Below are 24,208 nucleotides of genomic sequence, written 5' to 3'. Positions count from 1 at the left end.
CTCTCAATTGCTGCTCTTGAATTCAACCCCTGCCTGGTTTTGATTACACACCTGCCTCAGCTCCCTCTGAGCTTCAGTTGCGCCTTTGGATCGTGCCCCTTGCCTGTTTGGAGCGACTTGGACTGAAAAGCCAGTGCCTCCCAGAACCTGACCCTTAGTGGAAGGTGCCAGATGTGCAACTCGTCACCTTTTAAGTGTGGCATTGCTACGGCAAAGGTAAAAACAAAACCCAGCCAACAAAGGCCAGTCAACTAACCTGGTTTCAGCGTCGGTAACCATGCATTCATTATACACACACTCTGCTGCCCTCTCATATTTTTCCTACCCAGTTCAGCAGTCTGTAACCCATGTAAAAAATTTTATCAGTAGACATAAAGAGCTATTTCATCTTCAATTCTGTAACAATAAAAACCACTCCAACGGTGACTGCCCTGGAAGAATTTATTTATCTAGGTGTGTGCTACATTCTGTGAAAGCTTACTGAAAATGTGTTGATGATCAACATCCGACTTTTCACTGAAGAAAGAAGTTGTGCAGAGACCAGTTCCGACATCACTAAGTTCAGTCCAAATACACACTGAAAGAATTGCAGCTGTTCTTTAATGTTGAACCAAAGCTTGGCCAGGTTAGTGAATGGTTGCCAAAGGTGTCACTGCGTCCTACTTAATGGTTCTCAGTGTTTCCTAGCCATTTTGGTTTTTTACAGGTGCAGAGAAAGTTTGACTGCTGTAAAACAGGAGATAAGCTGCAGATGTTTGTACAGAAGAATCTGGAATCTCAGTGATCTGAGAGTCATCAAAGTTGTACCAGCTTTGTGTGAGTGTGTGTTTGCAGAACGCAGTGTAGTGGCCACCATCCAGATCTCCAAAATGGTTCTGCAACAACAGTAGCAACACATTAAAGCTCACTAAGAGAGAGCACTACTTATTCCGTTTTTATCCTAACCTACCCTTCAAGGAGCTATGGGTAGCATACATAGTTTCCTCCCCCTTTGCAAATTTTATCCTCACAGTAACCCCAGGAAGTAAACCTGCTTCAGGGATCAAAAACTATGTGTGGAGGGCAGGCAGGAACAGGCACGCTGGGACCGCCTCTTCTGCTGCTGCTGTCCCTTGTGTTGATGGGGAAGGTCTGAAGAGGAGTTGCAATGTGTTCAGCTGAACGTGGTTCCAGTCATCCGTGGAATCAGGGAGCCCGATGGTGTAGGGCTCCCGCTCTTGTGGTGGATCATAACCACATTCAACCAAACGCTCTTTTTAAGGTATTTCTATACCACCTTTCTGAAACCCACCAAGGTGATGCATTAAAAAAAAAACTGATGAGATAAAAACGTAAAACAATAAAAGCAATGTTGAGAACCATAAACAATCTTAAAAGCCAATTTTTAAAATGCATCTTGACTAGCCCCCTTCCCGAACAAAATCAGAATGGGGACTAGTCACAGCTTCAAAGGGAGTGCATTCCAGAGTTTTGGAGTGACAGAAGAAAATCCTGGATGTGGCCCTTTGGCCAGTCTGACCCACTTGCTTGCAAACTATTGCTGCAGTTCTGTGCAGTAGGACAGTTGTGTGGGTAGCTTCTCTGGTTTTATAGCACCTGCCACATAGAAGCAAGATTTTGCTTTTTTGACGCACAAGGTGTTTTGTTAAGCGAGTCAGAAATTACCGGTTGTGCCTTTTCTGGGAAACTAGAAATTTAGGATCTGTTGTTGTTGTTGATGCCTGCCATCTTAATAATCTGGTTATTAATAAATGGTGGAAATCTGGTTCTAAAGAGAAGCTGTAGCTGAGTGGATGGGCAAGATCCATTTTCTATCCATACCTAGTTTTATCCCGAAATTCTTATACTTGGCCCCTGTTTCTTCCTTCTCCCCACTGCCTCATTTGTGTGCCCTTCTCTTGGGCCTATACTACTTCTTTTCTTTACATTAGTCTTGTTCAACTCTATCCCATTCCTATGGCCATTAGCAATTTACAAGCCACTGAAGGAAATTTATACAGGTATAAGGCTGTTCAGAGGAACTGTCACCAACCAGCCATAATTTCCATTCCTTGTTCTTATCCGTTTTTGTGTCACCTTTCTTCTCCTCCATTGCACTCACTTTCTCTAGGCTTGTCATCTTTGGGTGTGTGTTTTTTCCTTGCAGACTTTCCATGCCTTTTTAAAGCTTCCTGTCAAAGAAACTCTGTTGCTGTTGGGGGGCGGGCAAGGTAAGACTTTTTCATAGTGGTGATAGGCAGAAGGAGCTGATTTAATCTTCTGATTGGGGATATCACCAAAACCACTCACTAGCTACCTGCTGAGAGCTTGTTTTTTTTACTGGTGTTCACATTGAGATGGGGCATTGTGGATATCACATTGAGATGGGGCCAGTCAAAAGCACACTGTTTCCCCAAATATAATCGCCTTCTCAGTTTGTTTGTTTTTTGCAGTATATCTACCCACACCTATGAAGCAATTTATGAGTAAGTTGGAGAGACAGACTTGCATGCAGACATCTGGAAGATTAGTTTAGAACAACCTTCCCCAACCTGGTGCTCTCCAGATGTGTTGGATCTGTGCTGGCTGGGAGATGCTGAAAGTTGTAGTCCAACCCATATGGAGGGTACCAGGCTGGGGAAGGCTGTTCCAGAAGATTAACACTGGAATTGTTTTCTATGTCACTTACCACCACAGCGAATAAGTTGTATTTTGGATTTTTCCGAAAGAGTGGATATATGTAAGGGGACAAATCCAGTTTATTTAGTGGATAGTAAATGTCGGTTTTCAGTTTCTTTTTGTAACTGCCTTGACAGTCAAACCTGAAAATAAATTAAGATCTTTATAAATGGTTCAGTACAAATAAGTTTTGGAGTTTTTGTGTTGTGAATATTGAATGTATAGGGGAAGAAGGGAGTGAAAATATTTATCCTAGGGCATTGAAGTACAAAAAACATGCCAGAGCAGTGACAAGCATTTTATATAAAACTAATGTCAACTGGGGGTTTTGTATAGTATATTTCATCTCTATTTGCAAAAAAAAAGGAGTATGTTCTCTAGAAGAGTGAAGAATAGATAAAGCCAGCATATGTGAACATGCTGGCTTTGCCTTGTTAAAAAAAAATCTTAGAAATACAAGTGGCTGTCAAAGCACCCTTAGAACAAAATGCAGTGGAAGACTTGAACTCTACCAAGAGGTAGATGAAGGCACGTAGATACCTCTGGTCAAATATTGCCAGTGAAGTACATCTTTCAGCAGTATTGCTGAGAGGCAGAAATGAGCACAAAGTTATTGCTTGACGACATGATCTTTGCATTTAGTCAGAAAAGACCTAGAAATAGTTTAACAAATTCATTGTGCAAATTATTCCCCCTACCTTAAACAACAATTTCTTTAGGCAGCTGCTGCCTCCTCCTTCTCCCAGAGAGCACATGAGATCTTGTAAATCAGGTGTGGGCAACTTGTGGCCCTCCAGATGTCTTGGCCTACCATTCCCATCAGCCCTAGCCAGCATAGCCAATGGTGGGGGGTTATGGAAATTGTAGGCCAAAACATCTGGAGGGCCACAGGTTGCCCACCCTGTTGTAAATAATAACCAGGAAGGTCTGTACCTCTTTAGGTGGAAGATAACCATCTTTGGTGCCTTGGCTATACTGGCTTTCACTGCAGCGTCTGTCTTTGTTCCACAGCAGGAGCAGTTAATCTGGTTGTTCCAAGTCAGCATGTCTTGCTGAAAGAAGCATTCAAGACATTCCTGGAGAGCAAGGGAGTTTTGAAAAGAGAGGTGGGCATGATTAGACTGGTTGACATAGTTGGCTACCTGTCCACAGGATGCAATTTACTGTGGTTGGTAAGAAGGGGAGCCACCAAAAATATTTTTATTTAGGTGCAGAGCCATTTAACAGTGCCAGGGCCCATCAGTCAATTTCATCTCCTAACCTTGCAGTGGAAAAGACTTCTACCTGCCATCAGGATTGCAGGCCACTTACAAGGCTGTTGTGACTCTTAAGGCACAATCCTGTGGCTGCTAGACAGCGGCTAGGTGACCATAGGATTGGTCGGTTCCCGCCTCTCCACCCCCTCCCCCTCGTAGGCAGTGCAGATGGTCCCTGAGGTCTGGGCTCGTAAGAGCAGTGCGGAGCGGGGCAAGAGGGGGCGTTCCTGGGTGCAGGGAGGGGTGGGGAGTGCAGAAGGGCCGGTACGAGGCTTCCTATGCATCGTCCAGCATCCCCGCTCCGACGTCCCGTGGCTAAACGGCTGAAATCGGCCATCTAGTCGCAAATGCAGGGTGGCTAGAGCGTGGAGGAGAGGATCCCCTCTGTGCTTCTCCCGTCATGCATTGGTTAGGTGGCCGCCTCTGAGTTTGGAGGCGGCCACCTCTCCACATAGGATTAGTGCTGTTTTGGAGGCACCAGTAAAAGTTGCAGGTTTACACCAGCCTGGATTCCTGACCATTGGTCATTCTGGCTGGGGCTAATGGGAATTGAAATTCAAAACACCTGGAAGGTACCATCTTGGGGGAGGTCAGGTTACACTTTATAGGAGGGATGGGGAGCATGCTGCCCTTCAGATGATATTGGTCTGCAACTCCCACTATCCCTTTCCATTGACTATGCCAGCTAGGGCTGACAGGAGTTGCAGTCCACCAGCATCTTGAGGGCCACGTGTTCCCCACCCCTGCTGTAAAGCAGGGAAGGGGAACATGCGGCCCTCCATAACGGCTGTTTCTAGCCCTGCAGGTTGGATATGATCTTTGCTACAGCTGGCCCTCCAGTGCTATAAAAACTGCCCTGCCTTAGCCTTACTAGGCTGTGTAGCTCTGTGAATATGTTGAATATTAACCTATTCAATCTAGCAGAGAGGAAGCAAAATTAGTTCTCAGATCTTGATTTTTGAAGGGCAGTTTTAAAAACATCTTACTGAGGAGTTTTAAGGCCAAAGCCTTAAACCTTTGTGAACTGGCCAGAGAGCTCTGGCTGTGGGGCAGCATGGAAATGTAATAAATGATAATAATAAAACATTAAGTATTAAAATGCCAAACTAAATGTTTCCAAAGATATTGTCCACGCTGAAGCAAACTGGATTGGGAATTGTGAGCACAAGGGGATTTGGCCGTGCAGTTCCTGCTGGTGGATTTCTACTTCCATTCACAAGGAAGTCTACCATTATTGTTCAGAGCGTCTGGGCAGCATCAAAAATGTTAGGCATTGTCACCAGTCTGGAAGTAGGGAGAAGACTGAAATAATCTACAAACAGAGGATCAGTGGTACCAAAAGTGATAGATGAATGCAGGCATCCACCCAGGGGATCTCCACACATAGCACAGAAACCTGTTCCTATATATGGCTCTTCCTTGCTTAATCAGGGCTACGCTTGCAGCTACCATTTTTCACCCAGTAAACATGTCTTGTGACTGTTATAGAAATTTCAGTTGTAGTATGTCTGTTATCCCATGATTTTATAAGCTAGGCTATGTCTGTTTTACCTCAGTGTGAGACTGCCATGCTAAACAAAGACACAACGCCTTATCAGAGACTCAGGAATGCCAAGAATGTGTTTACTAGAGTACAAGGCTACCTCTCTGCACATGCCTAAATATGTAAAAGGTGCTGTCTGTTTTTTGTTTCCTGCTCAGCTAGACAAAGAGATTAGTACAGCGCAGGCGTAAGACAGCCCCCAAAGGTCTTGCCTATATAAACTTTTGAATCACATCACTTGATTGTGACCTTTGTTGGAGCGTTAGCCCCAAGGGTTGCCTTATTCTGCAGAATAAAATCGTGTTGGACCAGATCTCTGCCTCCTCTCATTCTTGGTAAACTAATTGGAAAGTCTACCAGGGAAAAGAACACAATTTTTGTAACATGACTATACACCCATGTGGTGAGATCTGACAATTTGCCATACCCTCAAGATCCTGGAGAATTTCAGCATTTACGGGAGGGGATAACTCAGGACTTCGCTACACAGGAGTAACACAGGAGAAATGTTCACTATGCATGAAGGCAATGAGTAAACATTACAGAAGCATGAACTCCCTTTGGTTCGATTTGGAATGAGCTGCTTCTTTCAGAACTGTTTAAACAAACATTCACAGGAAATTGCTTTTTCTGAGTGTTCTCTGAAAGGTTCCGACGATTTCCCTCCCAGCCTTCCACTGGCCCTCAGCATTTCTTGCAACCAATTTCCCTTCTCCCTACATTTAGCAATGGTGGGGCACAAAAGAGGGAACTCATTCTTGGGCCTTCATTAGGCTTGAAACAGGGATTTCCCAGCACCAAGATTTCTGGGAATTGTAGTTCACCAGGGCTTCTGTATCCTTACTAAGGGCAGTACTACCCTTCACGCTCCCTATGCCAGGGGTTCCCACACAGCACCCATGGCGACCTCCAAGAGTGCCTGTGAAGGTCTCCACTCCCTGCCCCCTTCAAAAAATTATTTTTAATTAAAAATTTGAAATATTTTAAGGTGCTGGGTTCTCCTTCCTGAACCTGCTGCTGATCAGCTGTTCAGTAGGCAGGAAGAGAAGGAAAGGGTTATTTCCAGGGCCTGACCACATTTCCCCATTGCTCCCTCTACCTCTCCACCCCCAGCCTCTAGCCTCACTATTTATCTCCCCAACTCCTTTCCTCACTATTTTTCTCCATTCCCTGTCCCTAGCCTTCTTCTTTCTCTCCCCTCCTAGCCCCTAGTGTTGCTCTTTCTCTCCCAGCCTCCCCCTTTATCCTGCTGTTTCTCTCCACTCCCAGCTTCTAGCCTGCTATTTCTCTCCCCCCACCTCTTTACCTTGCTGTTTCTCCCCCCTCCTAGCCTCACTCTCTCCCCTTTTGCCTTGTTATTTCTCCCTCCCAGCCTCTAGCCTCGCTTTTTCTCCCCCCGCTCTCTTTTGACTAGCCAGGCCTCCATGATAGCCATTATGAGACTAGCCACACCCTCCATGGCAGCCATTTTGTGGTGGTACCCACAGCAGTTTCTCAAATTCCCAAATATGCCCACAGGTCCAAAAGGGTTGGGGACCCCTGCCCTACTCCCAGTCACTGCTGCTGGAAGTCAGGGATAGCTTGGAACAGCCTGAGCTTATAAGAACGTAAGAAGAGCCCTGCTGGATCAGACCAAGGCGCCATCTAGTCCAGCATTCTGTTCACACAGTGGCCAGCCAGCTGCCCATGGGAAACCCACAAGTAGGACACGAGTGCAACAGCACCACCCTGTCCATGTTCCCCAGCAACTGGTGTACACAGGCATACTGCCTCTGGTACTGGAGGTAGCACATGGCCATCAGGGCTAGTAGCCATTGACAGCCTTCTCCTCCAGGAAGTCGTCTAACTCCTTTTTAAAGCTATCCAAATTGGTGGCCATCACAACCTTATTATTATCTCATTATTTATGAGCCTACCTGAAATTCAAAGGGGCTTGAGCTCAAATCATAAGCAGCTCATTTCTGAATTAAATGAGGGTTTTAAAAAAAAAAATTACGTATACCACCCAATAGCTGAAGCTCTCTGGGCAGTTCATTTACAACCCACCCACGCACCCCCAGCATTACATGCAAAAATCAGAGTGCAGCAACAATTACTACAGCATAAGTGACCAAGGGAGAACCAAACAAAAGCAGTTTTCTTCGTCAGTGAGAATACCTCTAGTGAGCATTCTGTTTCATAAGGGATGGGTAGAGATAACACTGTGAAGATCTCGTTTTTGTACGTGGTAGTTTGACATTCCAAACACATGATGTCATAACTGAGATGTCCTTCAAAAAGGCGGGTGATAATGGACGATTCGCTGACGTAGCCCCTGGATTCCCAAGCAGTAGATGAGGTCCCCTGGTTTCTTCTCCTACTTGTCTGCAAAGGAAGAAAAGTGCCACATTCAATATAACAATGACATCCTTTTTATTTGCCCCTGTAACCAATCCGAAGTATAATTCTGTTTTAAAATCATCCTCAGTCAGTCACTGTGAAATTTTGATTTTAAAAAATGCAATAATCCAGATTCCCCATCAATGTTTCGACGCTGATTTCAGGGACAGTAACTGATTTCCTAGACAGGTGAGTTGGTCTTTCAAAGCCCAAAATTTGACATTTTAGAATGAAGGTGAAATAAAATATCCTCCACATTCATTAAAAAAAAAAAGCTTAGTTTCCACTACATGTGTGGATTTAACTCTCCATTGCAAATTGAGGTTTGAACTGGAGGCAGCAAGGCCATGAAATGGAATGTGGTGTCGCTAGGCCACCTTATGGTCGAATGACACATGGCTGCTGAGTACAGATTTTTGTACTGTTTTTCCTCTCCCCGGTATTATGAGACATAATACCAAATCATGACTTGACATGATATGACATGATTGTGCCCTGAGGAGCCTCTGACTTGTGTGCTGCAATTTCTACCTTTTGCTTCCTGGCTCTCAGTGAACCGTAGTTTACCATTTCATCGGAATTCGGCAAAAATGATGGTGTGCTATGCCCACACACCAGAATTGCAAGCCAAAGGCTGAATGCGGTTTTATCATTGTGGTTTGCAAGCAAACCACAATTTGCCCAGTTTGGATGAAATAGCAAACTATGGCTTGGTGAGAATCAGGAAGTGAAAACAGGAATTGTGCTGCACGAGGGGAAGAGAAGCGCATGAGCCCAAGACTCCTCAAGACCTTATTTTTAAAATTATTTATTACATTTCTATACTGCCCCATAGCTGAAGCTCTCTGGGTGGTTTACAAAAGTAAAATCAAAATACAATATACAACGTTTAAAAACCATTTACATAAAAGATACGGACAAACAACATACAACTAAAAACAACTTTGACCTAAAAACATTTTTTTTTAAAAATCCAGTAACAAAACACAGCTTAAAACAACACTGCTTAAACCAGCATACAAAAGTCTGCAGGACGAACTACAAAGGGAAGGCCTGACGGAATAATGGTGTCTTTAATGCCTACTTAAAAAGCTTCAGCGAGGTCAGCAGGTGCATTTCAACTGGCAGGTCGTTCCACAACTGAAGGGCGGCAAAGGAAAAGGTCCTCTTGCATGTGGCTGCCAGTCTCACATTAGGCAGCCGCAGCAGAGAGCCCTCAGAGGACCTTAGGTGGTGGACCTGGATGTAGTGAAGAAGGCACTCCCTAAGGTACCTTGGACCTAGAGCATGTAAGGCTTTAAAGGTAAGAACCAGCATTTTATATTTTGCTCAGAAACAAATTGGCAGCGGATTTTAAAACTGGTGTAATATGGTGTCCACAGGATGTCCCAGAGACCAACCTGGCTGCCATATTTTGTACCAGTTGGAAGTTTCTGAGCTAAATATAAAGCCAGCCCCAAGTACAGCGCATTGCAGAAATCAAGCCTAGAGGTTACCAGCGCGTGCACCACCGTTACCAGGTCCATATGTTCCAGGAATGGGTGTAGCTGGCATATCAGCCAAAGTTGATAACAGGCACTTCTCACCGTTGCCTCCACCTGGGGTGCCAGGAGAAGGGCTGGGTCAAGAAGCACCCCCAAGCTACAAACTTGCTCCTTCAGGGGGAGTGCAACCCCATCCAGAACTGGTTGACATACCTCAATACCTGAATTAGGACCTTTCACGATGAGCGCCTCTGTCTTGCCTGGATTCAGTTTCAGCTTGTTCTCCCTCATCCAGCCCATTACTGACTTCAGGCAGTCATTCAGAGGAGTCATACCTTCCTTGGATAAAGATGTTAAGGAGAAGTAGATTTGGGTGTCATCAGCATACTGATAACACTCAGCCCCAAACCTCCTGATGATCTCTCCCAGCAGTTTCATGTAGATATTGAACAGCATCGGGGATAGAATGGAGCCCTGAGGGACTCCACATAATAGTTCCTTTTTCAAGGAACAGCTATCCCCGAGCAACACCATCTGGAACCGTCCTGAGAGAAAGGAGCAGAACCGCTGCAGAGCAGTGACCCCAATCCCCAACTCCCTCAGGCTATCCAGAAGGATACCATGGTCGATGGTATCAAGTACCGCTGAGAGATCCAAAAGAATCAACAGGGATACACTCCCCCTATCAATTCCCAGGTGAAGATCATCCACCAAGGTGACTATGGCAGTCTCAACTCCATATCCCGCTCTGAAGCTGGTTTAAAATGGGTCCAGGTAATCAGTTTCAACCAAGACTGCTTGGAGTTGAATGGACACTGCCTTCTCGATTACCTTGCCCCAGAATGGTAGATTACTTACTGGCCTATAATTATTGAAGTCCAGGGGGTCAAGTGAAGCCTTCTTCAGAAGCGGTCTAACAATTGCTTCTTTTAGACATGATGGAAAATTACCTTCCCTTAGGGAGGCATTAATAATATTCAGCAAAGTTGCTTTACCCTCTCTGGACTGCAAGCCAGGATGGGCAGGGATTGAGAAGGCAAGATGTCTTTTTGACAAAACCAAGCAGCTTGTCCACATCATCAAGAGCCACAAGCTGAAAATGATCCAGTTTAATCATACAAGCAGAGTTGCTGGATACCCCACTGTTGATTTCTGTCCCCACGACAGTGTCCAAGTCGGCTTGTATCCAAGAGATTTTATCCGTGAAAAACTCATTAAAGGCGTCACTCATTAAAGTCTTTGTTCATGATACCTGAATGAACCTGGTGTCTCGTAACACTAGAACTAATAGATGTCCAGTGAAACTTGTACACCACTTGAGTAATCAGCATACAGTGTCTCACAGCAGAATATATGAAGCAACTCCCTTAATACTGGAGGCGATGATAGCATGTACACACAAACAGTGTGTGACCCAGTCCTCAAGAAAGTACAATACAAGCTGCGTAAAGGGAAATGCTTCTCCCACAATTTTGTCCAATGTGACCATGGAACTCATTGCCACCAAATGTTACGAACAATAAGAATTTAATGCCCATACAAAGGCAGGCTAGAGTGGATGAAGGGTAGTACTCACCTTCTTGAGGGCTTCGTGCAGTTCGTTCAAGACATAGATCAGAAACTCCTGAGCATCCTGCTGGGTCTTCTTGATGAAAGCGGGGTATCGCTCGCCAATGACCAATCTAAATACCTCTGGCGATACACAGTCAAAGTCCCCAAGCCACATGTCATTCATCAAATAAGCGAACGCTGTTGCAATCTCTCCATTCTCCCTTAGAGATTAAAAGCGAGTGCAGGGTGATTGTGAACAAGCAAATAATCCAAGATGACCAATGTAAGTGTGCAGCAAAGGGTATGGTCCCACAGAGCCCGTGTATTAGGTGGCTAGCTCAACTGCTCAGAGCAGTTTAGCTGAACTCGCCCACCCTGTTCCTGCACGGCAACGAGTCTGAAGTTGTTCTATGTAGCAATTGCCCTCAGTCAAGAAGTCAAGCAAAAAAAACCCTGGGTTATCGTTATGTGCAAACCAGCCCTACATTTGAGAGACATCACAATGCTTCTCACACCAGTTAAATCACAGCATTGTGGTTTAATTGTACAGTCAGTACACCTGCTCTATCAACCACCTACCCAAATGCAGTGTGTCTGCATAGCATTTAACAATAACTTTTGATGGACTTGTGGGTTGGAGAGGGGTCTGCATTGCCTTTTTATTTTAGCTGTGCATGTCTTTCTTTATAGATTGTGAACAATGCATGTCTTTGAAGACGATGCTTATGGACCTATTTCTTTATATTTGGTGCAGGTGACAAGAAAGGCATCTGACTTTGTTCTGCAACTTACTTCTCTCTGAATCTTCTAACCTTAAAGGCCAAAATGTGGTGGTGGAGTGGGGCGCAGTGGGGACAAGAACTGGCAGAAATCCATTACCATCTGCCTCCTTGATCTGTCAGCCACTACCCCCAGCTGCCTTCACAAACTGTCTAGCTATGGGCCTGGAAGGAAGAGGGGCCCACTTCTCTGCTTGTCCCCACTTCTCTTGGTTGTGTCCCCCCACACACACACTTAATGAACAGCTTAGGAACCACAGTGAATCCGCTGGATGGTGAGAAACGGCAAGGCAAAAGAAAGCCAATTATGCTTTAGGGTTTTCAGTGGACAAATGCCCCTGCAACCAATGGCCTGTCCAACTGACGTGCCTTTTCACCTGGGTTTGCCACCGAAAGTACACTCAGCAGGGAGCCGTAGCCAACCCTGGCTCCTGAGCCGTGTGCACGATACAAGTGCCTGCTAACCCAAGTTTCTGTCCCGTGCTTGTTCACATTTTATACTTTGAGTGTGTGATTACAACATCTTAGTAGTAACAAACAATTGGGAACTGGCCCTAAGTCCCTGTGAAACGTCATTCCTTTCAGCAATAGGAGTATTGCTGGCCAAAAAAAGAAGCTGCATTCTTGCAGAGCAAGGCAATTAACTTACTTGTCTAGCGATGCTGTGTACTTTCCAGAGAGGAAATATTCCACCAGCGGGGAGACACTGCAAAGGCACTGAATCACGGCATTCATATAACAGGTGTTGCCTAGGTTACGCAGGCCAGTTAGTCCTTGGTACTGTGGTTTTGTCTCGTCTCTGGAGTCATCCATAGGCTCCTCCGGTGAACTCCCCAAGGGAAGGACAGCCTTGCTGTAGTCCCAAAGCCAAATGATGGTCAAACAAGGCTTGTTTTGGGCATGATATGAGCAAAACCTTTACATTATAAAGTGCTGGTTTCCCAGTTTCACTTTTCACGTCTCCTTCTCTGCACCTCTGCAAGGGAACCCCTGCACTTCTGTAGAGCGTTAGGGCACAGTTCAAACCGTGATGCACCGGTCAAACCAGCCAGGCCTCACCATCCCCCTTCATAAACCAAGCGTGCACTCTGCAACATCGAATGCTCTGCCAGTGGCTTGCACATGGCAGGCAAGCTACCTGCAGTGGTGAGCGAGTGATTTTCCTGGAAAACACATACACCATTATTGTTCTTCAAGACCGAGGTACTTTTGGTGGGAGACAAGAGGAGGCTGGGGGATGTTGACCTGGTGTTGAATGGGGTACAGCTACCCTTGAAAGACCAGGTCCGCAGCCTGGGGGTCATTTTGGACTCCCAGCTGTCCATGGAGGCTCAGGTGTCAGCTGTGAGCTGGACAGCGCTGCATCGACTCCATCTGATACGGCGGCTGCACCCCTTCCTTCCTGACCATCTGCTCCCATCAGTAGTACATACCCTGGTCTCCTCTCGTTTAGACTACTGTAATGCGCTCTACGTGGGGTTACCCTTGAAGACGGTTCGGAAGCTGGAGCTGGTACAGAACGCGGCGGCTCACCTGATGAAAGGCAGCCGCCGGCGAGATCACATCACTCCAGTACTGAAGGAGTTGCACTGGTTACCAGCTGTTTTTTGGGCCAAATTCAAGGTGTTGGTTTTGACCTTTAAAACCCTGTATGGTTCCAGTCCAGCCTATCTTAAGGAGCGCCTCCAGCAGCACCAGACAGGCCGCTTAACAAGATCAGCCTCGGATGGCCTTCTCTGTCCCATCAGCCAGGACAGCTAGACTGGTGGGAACGAGGGAGAGGGCCTTCTCTGTGGTGGCCCCCACTCTGTGGAACTCTCTCTCTAGGGAACTCCGCCATGCCCCTTCTTTAATGAGCTTCTGCCGTGCATTAAAAATGTGGTTGTTCAGGCAGGCATTTGGGGTGGGTTAGGGTATTTTAGATAATGTTTTTATTGTAGAATTTTATTGTTTAAACTGTTTTATTATATGCTGTACATCGCCCAGAGTGGCTGGGTGACCAGCCAGATGGGCGATTAATAAATTCAATAATAATAATAACAACAACAACAACAACAACCCCTGTTAAGCTAAATGGTGAAGCTAGATAATCTTAGACCCTGAACGTAATGATCTTCTTGGGGGTGGGGGTTAAAACAGCCCTGTGTATTTCTTCAATTGTGAAGAATTCTCCCTGTCACCCGCAACCACTATTCTGTGCTTGACAACTGCTTCTACATTCCTTATATGTTACAATGCTTGCCTATGTTTTTTTTAAATAACACTCTGCGCATGTGCAGTTTTGCATTTTAAGCTCACTTCAGTCAGAGCACCGTCAAGACTACAGGAATAAAATGAAGTTTGCTTCTGCTGCCCTCACCACTTGCTGCTTTCTTGACTGAGGGGCTCTGGAGTTTGGTCCCAAGGTCTAGCCATCGCTGCACCACTGGCTAAGCTTCCAAGCAACTCCAGAACACAGTTTGAAAACCGTTCTGTTCCAGCATTGCCCTAACACTGCCCGTATTTTATAACACCCATTGTTGCATTATGAAAGGCTGCAGAAGGCTGTTTGCCGCAGTGCCTGTGGCCAGTTCATACAACTATTTATAATGGAGTAATAACAGTGACAATTACACGGGAACTTGGTCGTGTGAAACAGCCATCACGTGCCTGTCTTATGTGAAAGTCAAACTCGTCAGCGGAAGCCAAGCTTGATAGCTTCCTCATTGTTTTTCCAACTAATGAGAACTGGTCCCAGATGTACACCACTTATGCAATCTGTCTGCTATACTAGACAAAATGAGGGCTTCTGCACACACTATCCCTTCTGTGCAAAGAGTACACTGGGCGCAGGAATCCTACATATCTATGCTGTATTTACACCATTGTATCTGAAGATCTTGTACCTATCAGTGCTTAGTTTTAGGAAAAGAGACGCCAGGGATAGAGTCTCTCAAGAAACACGCTATGATATGGGCGTTCACCCTCATCCCCAGCGTGTGAAGACTTGCTAGGGTTGCAGAATGTGCTCTCTGGCTGCTCAGGGACACCTCCTTATATCTTTTGCATCCTATGTTCCACAGTTGAGACTTGGCATTGAAAATGTTAAAAATGAGCCCTGGTATCTATTTTGTCAACTTGCACACCCTTTGGAAAGCTGTTGGTTGTCAGTAAATCCCTGAGTACATGCCCAGCAACACACACACACAATTTTTACAGATGGAGTATGCGGCTACAGTCCTGTGCAAACCTACTGCAGAGTAACTCTCGCTGAAATCAGTATGGCTTACTTCTGAGTAGACATCCATAGGATTACACTGCCCTATGCCCGTGTACACAGTTATATAGAAAACATCACAAACACTGGCCCTTTCTGTACTCACCAATACGTCTCATGTAAAAAAAAACCAATACTGTACATCCAAACCCAGGTGTGTTTCAGCATCACTTCTAAGAATTAATAGGAGAGCTGGGTTCATGTGCAAATTGAACTACACCGAAGAATTGACAACACCAAAGCATTCTGGTATAAGGGACATGCCTGCAGAAGTTAAATGAACAAACTGCAGATATTTGTCGGCATCAAACTTATGTAAAGCTGCTCAGCCTGAGCTAGAATTGCTGTCTTTTCCAGAGGAAAGAGCAGCCGCTAATTCTCACTTGCGTGGAATGATTTCCAATTTGATAACGTTTAACAAAGCCTTTTCCTGGACCACTGTAGCCTCTGAGTACCTGCCAGCCAATACCCCACACCCACCCCATTTTCCATTACGCAGGAGCCCCAATCTGGAAAAAGTCATGCTTAAGTCTTATTGAAAGCAATGGGACAAATTAGTTGCAATTAACCTGGGTTGATTTCAGTGAGACCTAAGTGTCACTTTCTTTGTCAGCCTTTGCCAGCTGGTAGCCTTGTCATGTGAGAATAGACTAACGCTTTACTGTTGGACTTTGTGCAAATACCCAAGTGCAAAATACACAGGGTGGTGTGCCATTTGCAAACAAACACGTGCGTATTTAAATAGCCAGGTTTGCCTACAGCGTGCATGGAAGCAGCAGCCAGGAAATCATGGCAAACTGCAGCCCACCAGGCACCTCAAGCCATGAGAATAGAACCTCATCGGCAGAGAATAGAACCGGGTGATGCCCTCGACACATTAATCGATGCAACTGGAGGCGTTACCTTCAAAATGCTTAGCACTCAATTCATGGTGGGCCGCAGATAGGTACTCCACATCTTCCCATTGCCCAGGACAGAGGAGGCCACAAACCACCCAGAAAAACTCCTTTGGAAGGCACTGCATAGACACAGTGGTGCTGCTGAAGTAACTGCTTCTTCAACACCATCATTGCCACAGAAGAAGCTCAAAGATTAGTTCTTCCCTCTGAGTTTTCTGTCACTTGCGTTCATCTCCACAGCTCAGCCTTCCCCAGCCTGGTGCACTCCAGATGTTTTGGATGCAAACTTCCTGCATTCCTGACCGTTGGCCATGCTGGCTGGATTTGATGGTAGATTAAGTCCAAAACACCTGGAGGACACCATGTTGAGGAAGGCCACCAGAGAGTGTATAGGGGTTTGATAAGAGCACCAGCCACACCAGTAGAAAATTCTTTGAGGGCTCTCAAGTATCCCTCAGATCTCACCAGTCTTCTAAGAGGCCTACCTCGTCTGCAGAGAGAAGAAGCTGCTGCAAATCTTAATGGTAAACTTGCTTGTGAAATGATCAGCTATTAATTAATTTGAAATTGTTTCATTTGTTTCTGGCATGCTGTTTTTATGCTGTAGGAGGAGATTTTTAAACTGATATTTTATTGCACTTTTGTTTTATTTTTTAATGCAATATCATAAGCTGCCCCTGACATCTCTGTGGCAAGGTATAAATGGAAAAGTTAGTTAAAGTAATATTGCAGTGAAACCTGGCCACTTAAATGTGCATGTGCCATTCACAATTGACTTACTTCATCAGTCCTGTGAATTTTCTTCTTGGGGGTCTGCATTTAAATTATACATATATGCGGTAGAAGCAGCCCTGAGGATTTTAAGGAGGAACCAAATCGCTTCTAGGCTCTATAAATTCCTAACGCACTCAGTGATAGAAAAGTTATGCCAAGTTTAAATGGCCCAGTATTTAACATGGCTGAGAAGGGGGGGGGGGGAATTGGATGGCAAATTAAACAGAAAACAGCCAGGCACAAAACTACATTTTTTAGAGACAAAGGACTTCTGCTGAAAACAGTAGCCTTTTTCCTCTCCCTCAACATGTTCTACTACATCTTATTTTGTATACTGTAATTTATTCTGTGTCATTACCTTGGATCTTCTCATCCCAACTAGCCGATGACAAGGAACAGGGAAAGAGGCACAGGGGATAAATTGGACTATTTGTTACAAAGGGGGCAGGGAAAACCACACACAGGGTGTTATTTTTGATGGCAGCCCCGTGTTTCTTAAAATGTGGAGTTCTGTCTTAACACCAGATCATGTTTCTTGCTAAGAGACAGCATCACTTCTCTTAGCAAGGGTGGATTTGCAACAGATACTTCTGCATTCTTGCCAAGGGGAAAGCCACATAAGATTGGGTTTCCCAGAAGGAATGGACATTTCATGGGCACTACACATATTAACAAAAGAATAGGCACCAGCTACAGTGTTTGGGTCCTGAGACCTGGGCCATTTCATAAAACCAACTTTGGATCATGCTGCTTAGGGAATCACAGAAGTCATCATATCATATCCTCAGAAAGCACAGTGATCCCTTATTATTTAATGATTCCATCCTTTAAGAACATAAAAGACCTGGTGGATCAGTTCCAGAGCCTTTTAGTCCAACATTCTGCATCCAACAGTACCAGTTGATGCCTCTAGGAAGCCCACAAGTAGGGTATGAAGGGAATAGCCTTCCTGTTCGTTGCCTAACAACTAGTATTCCAAGGTACCCTGCCTGTGACTTGAACCTGAACTCACTTTCTTCTTACTTACTTCCTTTTTTTAATATAGCCAAAATGAAGGGGAACTAGTCAAAACGTTTTATGTTCGGCCTCACAATTTATGGGAAGTTAACAATGAAAACACTTGTCAGAAATTACCAACCTAGTTAAGTGAATGGGTCATGCTAAGAAGTGACCAGATCAGATAGAGGGAAACATACAATCAGCATCAGAGCAGCATAGGACAAGGAAGCACCCCCTAAAATGAGTCAAAGTTCAAACTACGACAGTCAAAATACTGAGCTGAGCAAAAGCCAAGAACAGGAGACCTAAATCTTTGGTAAGAGGGGGGAAAGAAATCGGCCCAATTGATTCCATTATTGTCAAAATAAAGAATGATGTGAACAGGTGTGATGAAAAGAGAACAATGAATTCATGGTTGGGGTTGCCAACTTTTCAACTGGCCCCTGCTGCTGTGCTCTTAACAACAGCATGATCAGCAGCAATATGTAGGCCCATGTCCATGTGGTGAAAAGCTTCACCTAATTGCTGAAAGTCAAGGCTGTGTTGAAGATGCAGTAGCAGCTGGCCAGCTGAAAAGTGGGCAGCCCTACTTCTTACCACATTTCTGTCACGTTCTTTGTCCTTCCCCTTCACAATCAACACACTCCAGGAAACAAGGCTTCGGGCTACACTACTTTATTAGTTAACAACTAGCTTAATTACAAACTGCAGTCTTGAGAGATTCTAGGAAACTCTCAAGCCTGCAATGAAACAGCTAATCCACACATCTATGAATATCAATTGAGAAGACAAGTTAGAGAAGTTGCCAGCAATCTGGGCATGATCTTCTTGACCAGACTAGGTTCGCAGGGATGCCCCTCCCTTAGGGTGGATTCCTCCTATGTTGGCTTCCACGAGTGGCCAACCTGGCGAAGCATCTGAACCCCACCTCTAACTTTTCCCACTTCGCTCTGCAATGGACCCTAGCATCCCCCAAGTCACATCCCTCCCCCCCCCCCGAAACCTGGGTTCTCATGGTGGAGGAATAGGGGAGCCGTTCAGGCCGGGCCATCTGTGTGTCAAGGTCTTGGGAAGAATCTACACTCATTAGGGAGGGTGCCTCCCTGTGTTCTGGCTGTTCCCATTCAGATTCTGAATCTGAGCTGCCAGACAACTCCACACACTCAGATTCATTCCTGACAATTCCTCTGAGACATTGGAGACTTCCATTTATTGTAGCCAAAGCATAAGAATATATGAAGAAATGTATATGCCTAATGGGAAAAAGAAAAGACTATGGAATGTACAAGTGTGAGTGGTTGTGATGTCCAAGGTTTGGTTCAGAGATCTGTCCCAGTGATATGATGGTATGTTCAATGGGGAATGGAATCCAGAAACACACACACCAGCACACTCATGACCTGATGCGTAAGCCAGGCATCTGTGCATATATCTAGGAGGAGAGGGCCACATGTCTGAACTGGCCCTACATTTCTCTTTGGGATGGTTTGCACAGGCCATCAGGTAGATTGTGCATGATGAGGTACTGGAGCAAATCTTGGGCCACCACAGGTAGAGCCTCACCTGCGATGGAGGTTGCATGCATCAATGCCCCATCCGTGTCATCCACCCATCTCCTTTATTGTGGCAGATGGGTTGCATTTACATGCTGTGTCACACATGACAATAGGTTGGCCACTTATGCATCACCCCAAAGCAGAAAATACATCATTTTTAAAAAGAGGAAACCAATCTGCAGAAAATTTGCATATGTTAGTATACATATATATATAAATACAAATATATAAATAATTATTATAATTTTAAAAGAAACATAGTTTCATAGTGGGGAGGACTGTGACCTGTGTGCCTGCCTGTTCAGTCTGCTGTCCAGGTACTAACTGTGGATGGGCAACTCCAGGGCCCCAGATGCTCTCCCTTCTTAGGTTTCACTGGGCAGTGTCCAAGTGTCATTCCACAAATGACAAATAGTGCTAGCAAAGTTCTGCCTAATCTTTCTGTTGCGCAAGTGGTTGCCCATTGCACTTGCACAATCAGTTGCTCAACAGGTTGCCCAACGGGTTGCACAAGAATTATGAACAACAGGATGCACAAGGGGTTGCACAAGAGTTATGAGCAACTGGTTGTGCAAACCTAACTTTAGTTGGGTTTTCCTCTTGCACGTAGTCCAGGACCTAGTTTCCGCTAGTGCAGTGTCATTTGCACTAACAGAACGAAGGAGCTGGATATTGCCCCTTATTTTTAAACTGAACTTGGACAGGACACCCCTTCAAATAAGGGATGGTCCTCTGCAAAACAGGGCACATGGCCACCCTTCATGATAATGTATCTGCAGGCGAGGCATAAATGTATGTCCGAGGTATATCCCACTACGTATGGAGCCTGCAGATGTATGCAAAGCGGCTGTTACCTTCCTGGCAGACCCAATCCCATAAAGCATTCCATTTGGAGAAGTCAAATTTTAAGTCGATTTTGACATATATCAAAGTCAAACCAGCCTAAAATATCAATGCCTACAAGGGTAACTGGATTCATTGATCAGAATTGTTCTCACCTAAATTGCTAGTTCAGGTTGGCTTTGATAAGAACTTTATCTCTTTTTGTGATCCTTTATTCTAATCATAGCTTCTAGTGGGCCTTCCTACAAAATAACTGGGTGGCAGAGATAGCCAGACAGCTGGATCAATTGCACAGGCACATTATGCCGATGCTGAGACGAGTAACTTCTTCTCGCTCCATCCGACTAACTTGTTTCCCAAACTTGAATTGGTGTGACTGAGACTCACCAGATCAAGAGAGAACACAATGGCTTTAAGGACAGACCCCGCTCAGTGATAGATTTGCAAGTCTTTACCGAGTGCTTTGGGCTTCAAGAATTAAAGTATGGGTAGTGGTCCCTGAAACTTCTCTGAAGCCAGACAACACAAAGTTGGTATGAAATAATATATATGTATTGCTCAGATAGTCTAAGAGAATAACAAGCTTTAGCTAAGATGAGGCAGATTACAAACATCCCTAAATACACACAAGTTATGATCATTAAAAGTATAATGAAAATAGTAGCCAGCATATTGTTAATACAGCGAACCTAGGTTCCTCTCAATCTAAGTCAATATCAAGGCTTCATAATTACCTAATGGAAGGCATAGTGTGTGAAGCCAGCCTACGCACCTATGACGGTTGTCTCATTCCCCCAGGATATCTCCACTAAGCAAATTTAACCCTGGTCTATTTTAACCCCTACAATATCGATGATCTCACCCTTAGTTTCAAACCTGGTCCTACCAGCATTCCTATTGTTCTCAGTGCAGCCAGGTCTGCCATTGAAGCCAGCAATAAGGGCATTCCTGGAAGCTTACTGCTTTCTCTACTTGATTGAGCCACACGTGGCAGGCAGCCTTCATTTCCAAGAATACAATCCACTACTCGTAGTTATCTCACAGCACACACATAGAACTAGTCACATCTACAAAACACAATAAATTCCTATCAGCTCTACACGCTATAAGGCATATTCCACTACAATGCTCAGGGTAGCACAATTCAAAGGGTATCTGCTATGTGTCAGAGGCACTCTGGAAATCTCAGTTCTCACATTGGCTGGCTTCCCGCTAAAACTGGGAATGTGCCCCAGAAACCACAACGTCAAAATGTCTCACTTTGTCTAGGTTGGCAAAATACTTTTAAGTTTACCTCAGTTTACCGGAGATAGGGATGTGAAAGAAATCTGCAACAGAATCAAATGAGCTCGGATTTTTATGAATCTGACCCGAGGATTCCATAGCAGACTAGCTTTTCCAGAGTCCCATGGAATGGGATTTGTTTCTTTTTACTTTCTGGAATTTTACGCAAATTTACTCATAGAAAAATAAATAAAATTAAAAGAACACTGGATGAAAATGCATTTTCCCCATAGGCTAAAGTGCGAAAACACATGGGGGGGGGATTTGCACATTTTGGAGGGGGGGTGAGCATTTTCACAAATGCGGATTTGCATCAATTCGGGAAATTGGAAAAATAATTTGATCTCATCACTGAGCAGATGATGGAAGAAAAGGCACCTGACAATCCACCAAACACGGATGGAATGGATTTTACAAAATCTGTAATCCCTGAGAGAAGTCGCCAGGTCTAGCTGCCTGCTCACAAAATGAGATTCTTGTGCATTGGTTCTCCACAGATTAATCCAGCATAACAAACCAGACCTCAGCAAGTTCATTAACAAAACTTACCACAATAGGGGGTGCCCAAATAACAAAGTGAAATGAGTGACCTAGGAATTGTCCAGGGCAACCTTCCCCAACCTAATGTCCTCCAGATGTTTTGGACTACAACTCCCAGAATTCCTGACCATTAGCCATGTTGGCTATGGCTGATGGGAGTTGAAATTCAAAACGTTTGGAGAGCACCAAGTTGGGCAAGGCTGGTCTAGGATGTTTTAAAGAAAAGCCAAAGGAAATGTTACAATGGCAATATTCCTGCAGCCTGAGTTGTATGTCAAAATGACCCAAAATTAAAAAAAAAACTGGGTTATTGTAACAAGTCAGCATACTGGTGCATGCTGCCCAATCACCCCCAATCACTCCCACAGCAGGAGCATCCCTGAGTTGTTTGCCATGACATGCGAACCAGGAACCCTGGGTTTCAACTCTGGCTTGTCTGGGGGAGAAACACATCATGACTTGTTCACTACCCAGGGTTTAAAAGAACCCTGGGTTGTTGTTATGTGCAAACCAGCCCTACATTTGAGACACATCACGATGCTTCTCATACCAGTTAAATCACAGCATTGTGGTTTAATTGTACAGCCAGTACATCTGCTCTATCAACCACCTACCCAAATGCAGTATGCCTGCATAGCATTTAACAATGACTTTTGATGGACTTTTCAAAGACTAAAACACTGTATGGGAAAATGGTGGGATATACATGACCCCAACCCAAAGGTCAATTTCAGTCTTTTCATCTCTATCAGTACAGATTTTTGTCCAAGCAAAGCACCTTATTCAAAAATATGTCAAATACGTTTACCCTCTTCCCAACTGCTGATTCCACGACACCCAGTTCTCCAAAGAACCAAGCAGATGCAGGAATCTCTCCACATCCCTCAACTTATACCCACTGGAATCTAGTGACTAGACAGTAATTAATTTAAAACAGAAACTCACAGAAGATAATATATATTGAAGTCATCAGGCATCTTTGTGGACCTGGAAGCCATCTGCTGGCTTGCAAGGAGACAAAGTGGTGCTCTAACTGGAGTTTGCGGGGAAGCTGGTTTACCACCTCCTCTTCATTTTGATGCTTGCTTTTTCTGCTTTCTTGTGCAATCACATTGTTTCATCTTAGTGGCACTCAGAGGACCCAAAATAGGCAGCCTTGTTCCCTATGGCTCTTTGCACTTCTTGATGGTGTACTAACATGAATTCTTCTGGCATCATAAATGCACTCTACCTTGTTGCTAGGTGATGGATGGCTTTGGGTTTCTTCTAACAAGATACAAGGCCAAGCGGTTCTAGAACCCTAACACCTTTGGAGAAGATTCCAGTCAGTTGCTTTGCAAGAATGGCTCATCTCCTCCACAGGGTACCCGGGCTATAGACAGAAAGATTCCTTGGTTCCAACTTCATTGATACCATTTCCTCATGACCTTTTGGTTTAATAGCAAAAGCCGCCTCTCCCACAGCCAGGTTTCCTGCCTTGGTGCACACTGTCTTCCTAGCCAGTTATTTCCTCCCTTGTATTCATGTCTATAAACACAAACTGCAAGCTACAGGAAAGAAGGGATCCAGCAAAGCTCATGGATGACTATACGCCACTCCACGTTCCTTGATGTGTAGAAATAGGGATACCAGCTGACCTGAAAAAATAGCCAGTCTGCTCCTGTGCCATTAAGAGCCACTTGATCAGCAGTGAACAGGTGGGGAGGCATTTCACAGTGGTGATCATCATTAGCATCTGTCAATGTCAGCAAATCAAGCTGCTGTTAAGATGCAAGAGCAGGTTAAAAAGCTGGCAACTTTACCGGCAGCAAGAATTAAAACATCAGTGGAACTTTATTATCTCCATGATATAAAAAGGTTGAGTGGGCAATTTTTGCAGATCAAGCAGTCCTATTGGTATTATTTGTTCTGCCCAAGCTCAATGTGTCTACTTGGTTTTCTGACGCCTAGGGGTTAATGTTTCCTCTTTATTCTGTCATAGAAGCAGTTAAAAAGTGACAGGTGTTGGTAGATAAACTAATCCAGAACAAGATGAGATAATAAGATTTTTTTTGATCAAGTAATTTGTGGACTGTGGGAATGCTGTGGACATAATATACCTTGACTTCAGCAAAGCTTTCAACAAAGTGCCCCATGATATCCTGATGACCAAACTAGCTCAAAGTGGCTAGATGAAACAACGATCAGGTGGATCCACAGTTGGCTACAGAATTGGACTCCAAGAGTGCTTATCCATGGGACCTTTTCAAACTGGGGAGAGGTAACCAGCGGGGTACCGCAGGGCTCAGTCCTGGGCCCAGTGCTCTTCAACATTTGTATTAATGACTTGGAGGAGGAGGTGCAGGGAGTGCTGATCAAATTTGCAGATGACACAAAATTGGGCGGGATAGCTAATGCCTTGGAAGAC

At 44.7% G+C, this 24,208-nt stretch overlaps 1 protein-coding gene across 1 annotated transcript; it reads right to left on the bottom strand.

Annotated features, from left to right (window-relative positions):
- Positions 1-424: 424 nt before the first annotated feature.
- Positions 425-22,925, bottom strand: USP50 (ubiquitin specific peptidase 50). The gene is made up of 7 exons (XM_084817205.1): positions 22,747-22,925; positions 12,300-12,503; positions 10,897-11,092; positions 7,615-7,821; positions 3,592-3,734; positions 2,669-2,801; positions 425-875 (listed from the first exon to the last, which is right to left on the bottom strand). Exons 1-7 carry the CDS (start codon positions 22,797-22,799, stop codon positions 684-686), a joined length of 1,128 nt encoding a protein of 375 aa, XP_084673331.1. The 5' UTR covers positions 22,800-22,925; the 3' UTR covers positions 425-683.
- Between the last annotated feature and the right edge of the window lie 1,283 nt (positions 22,926-24,208).

Source organism: Heloderma suspectum, chromosome 11 (assembly GCF_057233095.1).
Source record: "Heloderma suspectum isolate Gila_16-S chromosome 11, 16-S_ref, whole genome shotgun sequence".
NCBI lineage: Eukaryota > Metazoa > Chordata > Lepidosauria > Squamata > Helodermatidae > Heloderma > Heloderma suspectum.
This window is presented reverse-complemented; position numbering and strand designations above follow the sequence as displayed.

Excerpts from the sequence above, each read along its gene's own strand:
- USP50 (XM_084817205.1), bottom strand. The coding sequence starts at position 22,799 with ATGGCTTCCAGGTCCACAAAGATGCCTGATGACTTCAATATATATTAT. Across the intron at positions 12,504-22,746 it reads TTCAATATATATTATCTTCT|CAAGGCTGTCCTTCCCTTGG; the intron begins GTGAGTTTCTGT and ends TTGGGACTACAG. Across the intron at positions 876-2,668 it reads ACAACTTATTCGCTGTGGTG|AACCATTTTGGAGATCTGGA; the intron begins GTAAGTGACATA and ends CTGTTGTTGCAG.